General features: G+C 40.5%; 1 protein-coding gene across 1 annotated transcript in view; it reads left to right on the plus strand.

Annotated features, from left to right (window-relative positions):
* Positions 1–3,844: 3,844 nt before the first annotated feature.
* The window catches only part of LOC146715358 (uncharacterized), a 201,674-nt gene continuing 192,728 nt past the window's right edge, over positions 3,845–12,790 (plus strand). The window contains exons 1-3 of the mRNA XM_085451784.1: positions 3,845–3,854; positions 4,453–4,531; positions 5,677–5,721. Coding sequence (XP_085307910.1) covers positions 4,529–4,531; positions 5,677–5,721 — 48 coding nt within the window. The 5' untranslated portion in view covers positions 3,845–3,854; positions 4,453–4,528. The remainder of the gene's footprint in view (positions 3,855–4,452; positions 4,532–5,676; positions 5,722–12,790) is intronic.

Below are 12,790 nucleotides of genomic sequence, written 5' to 3' on the forward strand. Positions count from 1 at the left end.
CAGGAAACACTGTTAAATGTTCAGTTTCTATGCCATATGTTAAAAACAAGATCTAGAGTGTGATTAAAGTGGTGGGTGGGTTCTTTTACATGTTGAGAGAAGCCAATTGAGTCTAATAACAGATTAAATGCCATGTTGAGGCTGTCATTCTTAGCATCTACATGGATGTTAAAATCACCCACAATAATTATTTTATCTGAGCTGAGCACTAAATCAGATAAAAAGTCTGAGAAATCAGAGAGAAACTCTGTGTAAGGCCCAGGTGGACAATTAGATGATAACAAATAAGACTGGTTTCTAAAATTTTTCAGCTGGGGTGGACAATGCTAAGCATCAGGCTTTCAAATGAATTAAAAGTCTGTCTTGGTCTTTCATTAATTAATAGGCTGGTGTGAAAAATTGCTGCCACACCGCCCCCTCGGCCTGTGCTTCGAGGTTTCTGGTAGTTAGAATGACTCGGGGGTGTTGATTCATTTAAACTAACATAATCATCCTGCTAAAACCAGGTTTCTGTAAGGCAGAGTAAATCGATTTGTTGATCAATTATTAAGTCATGTACTAACAGAGACTTGGAGGAGAGAGACCTAATATTTAATAATCCACATTTCACTGTTTTACTCTTTAGTTAGGATGTGGATACTGTATTGTTCTTTCTTTGTAATTGTTTATGTTTAAGTTGTTTGTTGCTGGTTTTTAGTTTGATTTTGTCTTTTTGGAAGCTGACACAGTCTCTATGGAGATGGGTTTTTGGGGGGGTAGCAGGAGGAGAGAAGCTGCAGAGAGGCGTGTAAGACTGCAACTCTGCTTCCTGGTCCCAACTCTGGATAGTCATATTATGGGGGGTTTAATTAATTTGTCCATATTTCTAGAAATGAGAGCTGCCGTCTCTCCTTATAAGACCAGGTTTCCTCCAGAAGGTTTGCCAATTATCTATGAAGCCCACATCGTTTCTGGGACACCACTCAGACAGCCAGCAATTTAAGGAGAACATGCGGCTAAACATGTCACTCCTGGTCTGATTGGGGAGGGGACCAGAGAAAACTACAGAGTCCCACATTGTTTTGGCAAAGTTACACACCGATTCAATATTGATTTTAGTGACCTCCGATTGGCGTAACCGGGTGTCATTACTGCCGACGTGAATTATGATTTTACTGAATTTACGTTTACCCTTAGCCAGCAGTTTTAAATTTCCTTCAATGTCGCCTGCTCTGGCCCCTGGAAGACAATTGACTATGGTTTCCGGTGTCTCTAGCTTCACATGTCTGAGAACAGAATTGCCAATTACCAGAGTTTGACCCCCGACGGGTGTGTCGCCGAGTGGGGAAAAACGGTTAGACATATGTATGAATTTGAGGAGTGGACCCAAAATGCTGACACAAAGGAACGTGAAAGAAAATTTGAATATTAACAGAAAGCAAGCCGTTTATTAATCTCTACTTTTAAGATTAGGCTTCAAACTTTCCTTTTTGCTAAAGCATATAGTTAGGGCTGGATCAGGTGACCCTGGATCCTCCCTTAGTTGTGCTGCAATAGACGTAGGCAGCCGGGGGATTCCCATGAAGCACTGAGTTTTTTCCTTTCCAGTCACCTTTCTCACTCACTGTGTGTTAATAGACCTCTCTGCACTGAATCATACTTGTTATTAATCCACAGCATGTCTTTGTCCTGTCTTCCTTTTCTCACCCCAACTGGTCACAGCAGATGCCCGCCGCTCCCTGAGCCTGGTTCTGCTGGAGGTTTCTTCCTGTTAAAAGGGAGTTTTTCCTTCCCACTGTCGCCAAAGCGCTTGCTCATAGGTGGTCCTATGATTGTTGGGTTTTTCTCTGTATCTATTATTGTGCGATCTACTGTACAATATAAAGCGCCTTCAGGCGATTGTTGTTGTGATTTGGCGCTATATAAATAAAATTTAATTAAATTAAAAGATTACAAAACAAAAGGCAGAGGTGAAGCTAAACAATAACCTAACCTGGGGAAAATATTTTTTATTAAAAAAAACAAACAAACCATGAAACCTGACATGGATACAAAGATACCTGGAACATGGAAACGTGGCACCAAAGACAACAGATGACCTGACACTGAACAAATGAGGACAGGACTTACAGTGGCTTGCAAAAGTATTCGGCCCCCTTTAACTTTCCCACATTTTGGCACATTACAGCCACAAACATGAATCAATTTTATTGGAATTCCACGTGAAAGACCAATACAAAGTGGTGTACACGTGAGAAGTGGAACAAAAATCATACATGATTCCAAACATTTTTTACAAATAAATAACTGAAAAGTGGGGTGTGCGCAATTATTCAGCCCCCTGAGTCAATACTTTGTAGAACCACCTTTTGCTGCAATTGGATTCCATTAAAATTGATTTGTGTCACGGCTGGGAAGGCGAGCCGTGTGGTGTGGAGGAAGGAGGACCCAAGATGCAAGCAGTGGATGAAAATGCTAGTGAAGTTTATTTACAAGGTGTAGTGGCAAACAAGCAGTGGGGCATGACAAATAACTGAAGACACCTAAACTGGGAAGAACTAAAATAACAGACCTGGGTGCATACGACAAAGGGATGCGCGGCAGCCGCCGAGCAGGACACCGAGTAACAGGCAGGAGAACACACAGGGCTTAAATACACACACCAGTAATCAGGGGATGAGAGACAGGAGGGCAACACGGCTGGGAGGAATCAGAGCTGACGGGACAGGGGAAACGTAAACTGAACACACTCACATCAGACAGAGACCTTCACAATAAAACAGGAAACTCAGACACGGGGAACCAAACAAGACACAGAACTAAACAGACAGATTCACAAACAGACGGGGTGACAGCATAGACAGAGACACAGACGCAGAGGCAGACCAAATATAACACATAGAACTCAAACAATAATAATCATCATCATCATCATAATAATAAACTAAAAGCGCTGGGTCACCGACCCAGGACCATGACAATTTGTGTTTGTGGCAGTAATGTGACAAAATGTGGAAAAGAGGGACGAATACTTTTGCAAGCCACTGCAAGTACACAGAGAGATAATGAGGGGATGAGGAACAGCTGGGACAAGGGGAAACAAAACTAGACTCACTGCATATAGGACAAAGACTTTCCCAATAAAACAGACATCACAAGGGTAATCTAATAAACAAATGAACTTAGCAAACCTAAAGAACTTATAAATAAACATCGACATCTAAACAAACTAAAACTTAAAACGCTGGGTCAACAGACCCAGGAAAGTGACAGTAAAATCATTTATTATACACATTATACTTATTTTCTTAAATTGCTTATCTATTATCTGTATTTTAACTTGGGGGTCTAGGGGTGCTGCATGTTTATGATAACACACTGACAATATCAGGACAATTTTAGCCTTACTCTATCAGTGAACAGCATGCCCATGCTAACTTAAACTAGACCAGCAAGCTAACCCCATGTGTATTAAGTGTTACTTCAGAATAGGAACCAAACAAATTAACGGAACGAAATTAACTGTAACAGCAGTTTGCAAAACATTGTGACAGTTCTCAAGTGTTCCTACCTCAAATTCAGCACGTGTTGCTGTGTTTTTGTTGTTAAATGGACGAGGAGAGACCGTGGCTGGTGAGAGGATGCAGCATTTCGTCAGTGGAGCATAGAACGACGTCTCTGATTGGTCAAAAAGTGAGTAAAGATGCATCTGATTGTTCGAAAGCGTCAACCAAAGAGCTGCTGGTCACGGCAAGATACACACTCGCCGGAGCTCTGCGTGAACGGCACATCCGGGACCTTCAGCACTCAGGAGAGATTTATCTTGAGGTATGTATTTACCTTTGATATCCATGCGTTAACGCAAGCTCCGCGAGGTAAAGTTGTATGTTTAACAAGCTAATTAAGGTTAGTTAAACGGAATTAAAACAATACACAACCGATTTGAACAAATTGAAAGTGGTGAATGATAATAAATGCTAAAAAATTACTTAAGATTTATCTTTAACAATAGATATTAGAAGTTAAATTTAACTGTTTTTAAATTCCCACCGGAGTTAAAGGGACCTGCGGCCTTGCATGTGCTCTGCATCTTCAACTGCAGAGACAGTCAGTCTAAGCTCAGTGTAGCTAACTGCAACACACTTTTTTTTTTCAACACAAGATATGCTTGGGGGGATTTAAATGATAATATTAATGTTTTCTTATTCAGCACAAATCAATAATATTATAGTTATTTGCTCACGGTCTGGGTCTCTGGCCCAGCGTTTCTGATGTTATTCTAAGGTTTTTGAGTTTCTTATGTTTAATGGCGGGTTAGTTGAGTTTGGCTTAACGTTATTAATATCGTTTTAAGGAGTTTATGTTAGGGCTGTATATTACCACGTTTGTATTTTCATGCCATGTTTCCTGTTTTATTTTGAAAAAGTCTGTTGCGTTCAGTTCATTAATCTCACTTCCCTGTTGTGTCAATAGAATCATTTGTGCAAGCTACTACCCTGCTGTCCCTCTGTCGTGTCTCAACCTCCAACAGGAAAGTAGAAGTCCTCATATGGTAGGACCAGTGATTGTAGTGTGTGTTACACTGTCCTCATATTGTTTTAAGCTGTGAAGGACAGGAGTGTGTTTCAGTTGCCTTCCTCATGTGGTAGGACCAACAACTCTAGTGTGTGTTACACTGTCCTCATATCGTTGGGTAGCAGAACCGTACAGTGTTAAGTTTCTATAGAATCTGGTATAAGGAAGTCAGATCCTTCTGTAATAATATTCACTGATACAAATATGATCTGTAGTTAATTAAATAGTCGGGATTTATACTAGAGAATGTTTCTGACGTTATATTGTTGTCTTTTGTTGCAGACACCAAGTGCCGAGGTCCTGCCTCAACCTCCTTCAGACCAATTGGTGAGTGACACACCCACTTCATTCTTCCAACAGGTTACACATAATTTTTTTGTATTTGGCATCAAGTATATGTGTCAGTTGGGCCTAGTGCATAAATGAAATGCACTTTAATTGTACTAAAACAATCAGTTTTAGTCGAAGTTAACCAAAACCAACATTAGCATTAGGATAAAGTAATTGTCTATACCATTTGTTAGTCCAAACTTTCCCTTAAAGCATCAGCTTGATCTTTATTCTGACAAAATTTGATATTTTTGTCGTTTTACACATGTTTTTGTCAAAATAAGCTCCCGCTGATCAGTTTACATGATTTAATTTCTGGGGAAATAGATGGCTGTACATCAGTGTTGGGTTTAGAGCTTTTATTGACAACAGCAGGAGAAGTTAGAAGTCAGGAATGTGAACTCTACATGTGTTCAGTCGTCATGTCCTCATATTGTTTTAAGCTGTGAAGGACAGGAGTGTGTTTAAGTAGAAGTCCTCATATGGTAGGACCAGTGATTGTAGTGTGTGTGTTACACTGTCCTCATATTGTTTTAAGCTGTGAAGGACAGGAGTGTGTTTCAGTTGCCTTCCTCATGTGGTAGGACCAACAACTCTAGTGTGTGTTACACTGTCCTCATATCGTTGGGTAGCAGAACCGTACAGTGTTAAGTTTCTATAGAATCTGGTATAAGGAAGTCAGATCCTTCTGTAATAATATTCACTGATACAAATATGATCTGTAGTTAATTAAATAGTCGGGATTTATACTAGAGAATGTTTCTGATGTTATATTGTTGTCTTTTGTTGCAGACACCAGGTGCCGAGGTCCTGTCTCAACCTCCTTCAGACCAATTGGTGAGTGACACACCCACTTCATTCTTCCAACAGGTTACACATTATTTTTTTGTATTTGGCATCAAGTATATGTGTCAGTTGGGCCTAGTGCATAAATTAAGTGCCCTTTGATTATATTAAAATAATCAGTTTGATTGAAAGTTTCCCATATTCAACATTAGCATTACTTGTTTGTGAACATCTTAGGAGAAAGAAATTGGCATATCATTTGTTAGTCCTAACTTTCCCTTTAAAGCATCAGCTTGATCTTTATTCCTACTAAATTTGATATTTCTGTGTTACATTGTCCTCAGATTGTTTTAAGCTGTGAAGGACATGAATTTGTTTTTTTTTTTTTAGCCTTTCTCAATTGGTAGAACCAACAACTCTAGTTTGTGTTACATTGAAACTGAACAGCAGGGATGTTTGTCATGAAGATAATAACACTCTATCCGATTTCAAACAATCACACTGTGATGAGTATTATTAGTAGATTATGTTCACATGTAAAATATTCATATCAAATGGTAAATATCCTATATTTATATAGCGCTTTACTAGTCCCTAAGGACCCCAAAGCGCTTTACACATCCAGTCATCCACCCATTCACACAGACATTCACACACTGGTGATGGCAGCTACATTGTAGCCACAGCCACCCTGGGGCGCACTGACAGAGGCGAGGCTGCCGGACACTGGCGCCACCGGGCCCTCTGACCACCACCAGTAGGCAACAGGTGAAGTGTCTTTCCCAAGGACACAACGACCGAGACTGTCGGAGCTGGGGCTCGAACCGGCAACCTTCTGATTACAACTCTTGAGCCACGATCGCCCCTTAGCCCCTTAATGTAGAATTACACACTGCCCAACGCTGACTTTGCCTACAATGCAGAGAAAAAAGCAAACAGACCTATTGCATACATTGATTCTCATATTTCACTGTTACTTTTCAAAGGCTCAAGGACCAAGTATTCCGGGGGTTCCAAGCCACACGCTTTACTCAGCTGCCCTGGACAACATGAAGGGCACCTCTGCCTCAATCACCCTGGACAACAAAAACATTAGCAACACTTCACCAAGAAGGGGTAAAGGCACCAAAATACAAAATGTTTTAGGTTAATATACTTGTGATCAAAGAACAAGTTTGTTTTCAGACATGACACTATTCAGAGCTTTTATCATAAATCATTTCATCTTATTTGATTCCCAGCAGAACACAGCACTTCAAATGGTTCATTCCAAGCATCCTTAAAGGAGCAATAAGCAATATCTTTTCACTGCTAGGTGTGCTGTTTTGCACTGCCTGTGAACCAAACCAAAGTCTATGGCTGGAGATCAACACAGAGAGAGGGATTGTGACTTCATGCTGTACTCCAGATGTAATTACACCTCTAGTTCTTCACATAGTCATTTTTAATTCCTTCAACCTAAGTATGATGAATTGTGCTTATTGCTCCTTTAAAGTGCTCCAGTAGAAAGCAAGGTTTAAGAACATTTTGTATTCACATTATAAACTAGAATATTTTCTATCTTTTCTTGCATTCACATTAAGATATTTTCTTTTGTTTCCATTTATGACAGCTGGGACGGTGAGAAGCAAGTGGACAAATGATGAAGTGAAGGTTGCTGAGCGGCATGTTTCACTTCATAAAAAGCTGCAAAGTACTAGGTAAAAAGGAATGTGACTGCTGCCTCCAAGCAGAGCCGGCAGCTCTGAAAGGCAGAGACTGGGTTGTTATAAGGTACTACAGCCACAACAGGATCATAGCATTAAAAGAAAGATGCAAGAAAAAAAGAAACAAGCAAGAGAGATACTTTGTTACTTCCACAGTTATGTCAGTATTGCAGTTTTCTGTATTGCATTGTTCTTACTCATAAATCTGTGGTTTATGCTGGGTGCTTTTTGCAATTAAATGATAAAAAAGGCAGATAATGTTCCACGTTTTTATTCACATGAACATTCACTACAAAATGAATTAATGCATTACAATATCAAGACTTAAAAAGTAGACTGACCATATTTGACCCATGTCTTTTTTTTTTTAAAGTCTTTACACAGCTCAGATTTACTGTTTTATTAACACATAAATGTCTGATATTTCTGTCAGAAGTTACCCAACTGATGAGCATTACTATTGTGCATCCATGTCTATTATATTGTAATCTCAAAAGGAGCCAAGCTAAAAATGCAGAACCTACCGTTACCTGGTCCTTATAAGTCATGTATACTTGAAAATTATGTGTTTCCATGGGCTTCACAATTCACCTAAACATGAAATATCTGTGTGTGACCTTATGGTACTCATAAGTCACATAAACCTGACAGTGTCCTCACAAGTAGCATTAAATTCAGGTTTGACCAAAATTTAGCCCTAGCCAAAATCTCAACAGATGGGTGTGTTCCTGGAAGCATGGGTCAAATTTTTTGAGATCCCCATGCCTCTAGGACCTTCGGAAAGGCACGTTCCCATTTGTCACATTTTTGTCATACGTACTGATATATCACGAAAACGTGTGTGTGTGTGTTATAGTTAAGTTAGAAATGAACACATGGTTGGGGACCCTGCCAACAAACATGGAAGATGCAGGTTTTGGGAATGAATGACTGCAGGAGTGACACTTTCATATGTAGCCTGTAAACTGCATGAGGACTTGGGCTTTCTGAGGACATATTAATGAAGATAAGTAGGTTTATAGTTATTACTGAGGCCTGTAGAGTCACAAATTCACATGAGTGATGATTTTAAACCCTACACTTATAGTAACTGATGGCCGTGAGGCTCTGTAGATCCATTCTGACAGGAAATACACTTTCAGGTGATGTACAGCACCGATCCTTCAGTGATTTAAACTGATGACACTGTTACACAGACAGCACAAGGAAATTCAGACCAGACTAATGTGCTCTTAATCGGAAAGTTTGGCCCTAATCCTTCAACCCTTTCAACATTTCAGAGAAAAAAATATCAGACCATCTGTTTTATTACAGCCACTAGAAGTCAACACTGAGATGAGATCAGCACCATCGATGGACCAATTTATGAAACCTCTAAAAAAAAATTAAACTTAAAATTAAACTCCAACCAATACTGATGGGGTTCTCCCACACAGGCTGCCCAGGTATAATACTGGCCTCTGAGATGTATTTTTCATTTAGCATTTTTCAGGTTTTTGACAGGACAAAGTTACCTACAATGCCCCCTTCTTTCTTATTTTTAAAGTTCAGTCCCTCCTAACCAGGTAGCACTGCTTATTTTGGTTTCGTAATAGCTGGCTTGTTAGCCAGATTTTAGCTGTGCTCGGTATCATTCACTCAGAGACCCTACTTCAAAGAGGATCTGTGCTGTGAGTTGTAGAACCTGCAGCAAATAGCAAAATGGGTAAGCCATGCTCACCAAGGCTAACAAGTAAAACAAGGACTACCAGCTGCAGCCCAAAATAATGGAGTTGAAGCTCTTTACTGTGTCCAAGTCGTCCCCTCAACCATCCCAAAAGAGAATTAGAAAAACTCTCTTTTTTGGCTTATTATGCTTGCTTATTTTAGCCTATGACAGTACTGTTCACAACCAGCCATAACATAAAAACTAATTGACAGCTTGGATTTATAAAACTTGTGTCTTGACATTCATATCATCAGCATTTTATCACCTAAAACTCAACCAGACATTGTTCCAAATTAAGCTCGCCCCCTCACAGCTTTCCACAGCAGGAAAGTATGACCTGCCACACCACAAAAACTGCAACTGCCTCCAAAATTGTTAAAGTCCAATCTGGCCGAGTGTTGGAACAAACCTAATCCACAGGCGTCGAGGTGAGGACAGAGGTGTGTGTACTGGGACTAATGACTCTCTCTCCTCTATATACAGTGATGACAAAAACAGACAGGAGAGGAATGTGAGTCGAGCAGCTAGGGAAGTAAAAGCTCATAGAGTTACCTGTGCTGAAACACAGGAGAAACTGCTGTTCAAGCAAAATAAAAACTTTCACTAGCACAGAAATCCTGTGTGGGTCCTTTGTCAGAAATATGTATGTGCATATATATACACACATCCATCCATCCATCCATCTATCCATCTAGATATATATATATATATATATATATAGATATATATATAGATAGATATATAGATATATATATAGATATAGATATATATATATATATAGATATAGATAGATTTATATATACAGCTTGAAACCTGGATCCCCTGTAGCCGGTTACCAAGATTACGTGAAGTACCCTCAGAAGGTCTGCTAGATGATGTTAATGCAGCACTACGGACTATACCTACAACCACGATTACCGACACTAACAAGCTGATCTACAATACGGCAGCAGTGATCAGTGAGATGCTTGGCTACAAGTTGAACAGCCACAAGGGGCAGTACCCTCCATGGAGAAGGAGGCTAGAGAGCAAAATCAAAGTAGCACGGAGGGAGGTTAGCCAACTAACGGAGTTGCAGAAGGGTGCGGCAAAGAAAGTGCATAAGAAATACAGCAAACTGTCCATACCTGAGGCCTTGGATTGGCAAGAATACCAGAGGCGCAAAACACCAGCTACTGGTAGACAGAACAGTCAGCCGAGACTGCAAGACCAGACTGACCAACCTGTGCACTGCCTGGATTGATTACAAGAAGGCCTATGACTCAATGCCCCACAGCTGGATACTGGAATGCTTAGAATTGTACAAGATCAACAGGACCCTAAGAGCCTTCATCAGGAACTCAATGGGGATGTGGCGTACAACACTAGAGGCCAACTCCAAGCCCATAGCACAAGTCACCATCAAGTGCGGGATCTACCAAGGAGATGCTCTGTCCCCACTGCTGTTCTGCATAGGCCTGAACCCCCTCAGTGAGATCATTAACAAGACTGGTTACGGATACCGACTACGGAACGGAGCAGTTGTCAGCCACCTCCTGTACGTGGATGACATCAAGCTGTATGCCAAGAGTGAACAAGACATCGATTCACTGATCCACACTACCAGGCTATACAGCAATGACATTGGAATGTCGTTCGGACTGGAGAAGTGTAGTCGAATGGTAACAAAGAGAGGGAAGGTAGTCAGAACTGAGGGGATTGAACTACCAGAAGGCAACATTGCAGACATAGAGGACAGTTACAAGTACCTGGGGATCCCGCAGGCGAATGGGAACCATGAAGAGGCCGCTAGAAAGGCTGCAACCACCAAGTACCTGCAGAGGGTCAGGCAAGTCCTGAGGAGTCAGCTGAACGGTCAGAACAAGATCCGGGCCATCAACACCTACACCCTGCCCGTGATCAGGTACCCTGCTGGGGTAATAGGCTGGCCAAAGGAGGAGATAGAAGCCACTGACATAAAGACAAGAAAGCTCCTTACCATGCATGGAGGGTTTCACCCCAAGTCCAGCACCCTGAGGCTGTACGCTAAGCGGAAGGAAGGGGGCCGGGGACTGGTGAGTGTCAGCACCACAGTCCAGGATGAGACAACGAACATCCAAGAATACATTGGGAAGATGGCCCCAACTGACCGAGTGCTCAGTGAATACCTCAGGCAGCAGAAACCCAAGAAAGAGGAGGGAGACAAGGAACCATCATGGAAGGACAGGGCCCTGCACGGTATGTACCACTGGCAGATAGAGGAGGTGGCTGATATCCAGAAATCCTACCAGTGGCTGATAAGTATCAGTCAGTTCTCACTTCTATGTCCTTCTATGGCTAAGAACAACAACATGTTCCAGATGTTTCCACTCCGGGTTTCTGGGAACTTAACCAATAGTGTGTAGAATGTGTAGTTGTGTGAGAGTGTCCATTTCCGGCCAACAAAAGTTCACCGTGTCCTCATATGACTTTACTGGGGCCTGACTGGACCCACAGCTTCTGCTGGTGTTTTCGCCACATCATAGAGTATTACTTCTAGAATAGGTTTTATCCTGCGTGCTCTGAAATAAATGATAAATGATACATGATAAACTGATGATAAGTGATGCAGACTAATGAAGTAATGATGAAATAATGACGGTGCTTTATGCATGATATATAGTGACAGTAAAATAAGATGTTTTTCTCGACAATATTTATATATATATATATATATAACAACATCGGAGATCTCTGTCCAGAAGAGCGCAGTCCTAGGAACAGCTAAGATACTGTGCAGGACCCTCAAGCTCCCAGGCCTCTGGTAGAGGACTCGAGCTTGAAAGATTGACCGCCCACAGGGGCGAGCGGGGAAAGAAAAAAAAATAAAAAAATAAATAAAATTATATATATATATATATAATTTTATTTTAGTTGTGTAGTTGTGTGAGAGTGTCCATTATATATATATATATATAATTTTATTTTATTTTATTTTTTTTCTTTCCCCGCTCGCCCCTGTGGGCGGTCAATCTTTTTATATATATATATATATATATATATATATATATATATATATATATATATATATATATATATATATATATATATATTGTCATGATTCGAGTTTTTGAGGAGGAGACAAAACGACTGCATGGTCTCTCAGTAATAATAATAATAATGGATACTTTATTGATCCCCATGGGGAAATTACTTGTTTTTCTCTGCATTTGACCCATTCACTCAGTGAAGCAGTGGGCAGCCCACTAAGCAGGCGCCCGGGGAGCAGTGTGTAGGGACGGTACCTTGCTCAGGGGTACCTCAGGGTAGCTGTTCAGGGGAATCGAACCCCCGACCTTCCGATCATGGGGCCACCACTCTACCTACTGAGCTATCCCTGCTATCCCTGAAAAAAAATAAAAATAAATAAAATTATATATATATATATATTATTTTATTTTATTTTTTTTCTTTCCCCGCTCGCCCCTGTGGGCGGTCAATCTTATATATATATATATATATATATATATATATATATATATATATATATATATATATATATATATATATATATATATCTACACGCCTTTGGAGCCGAGGATCGCAAGTTTCATTCCCGCCTGGGATGTCTGTATCCAGTAAGGGTCCTGAGGCTAGACCCCCTATGCTAAGTGAGCCTACTGCAGACATGAGCGAGACAGATTTTTTTTTATAGATATATATAACATATCAGAGGGGCTTTTAATAA

This window comes from Copadichromis virginalis, linkage group LG3 (genome assembly GCF_057382275.1).
Source record: "Copadichromis virginalis isolate Kocher_CV1m ecotype Utaka linkage group LG3, C_Virginalis_male_GT1.1, whole genome shotgun sequence".
Classification (NCBI taxonomy): Eukaryota; Metazoa; Chordata; class Actinopteri; order Cichliformes; family Cichlidae; genus Copadichromis; species Copadichromis virginalis.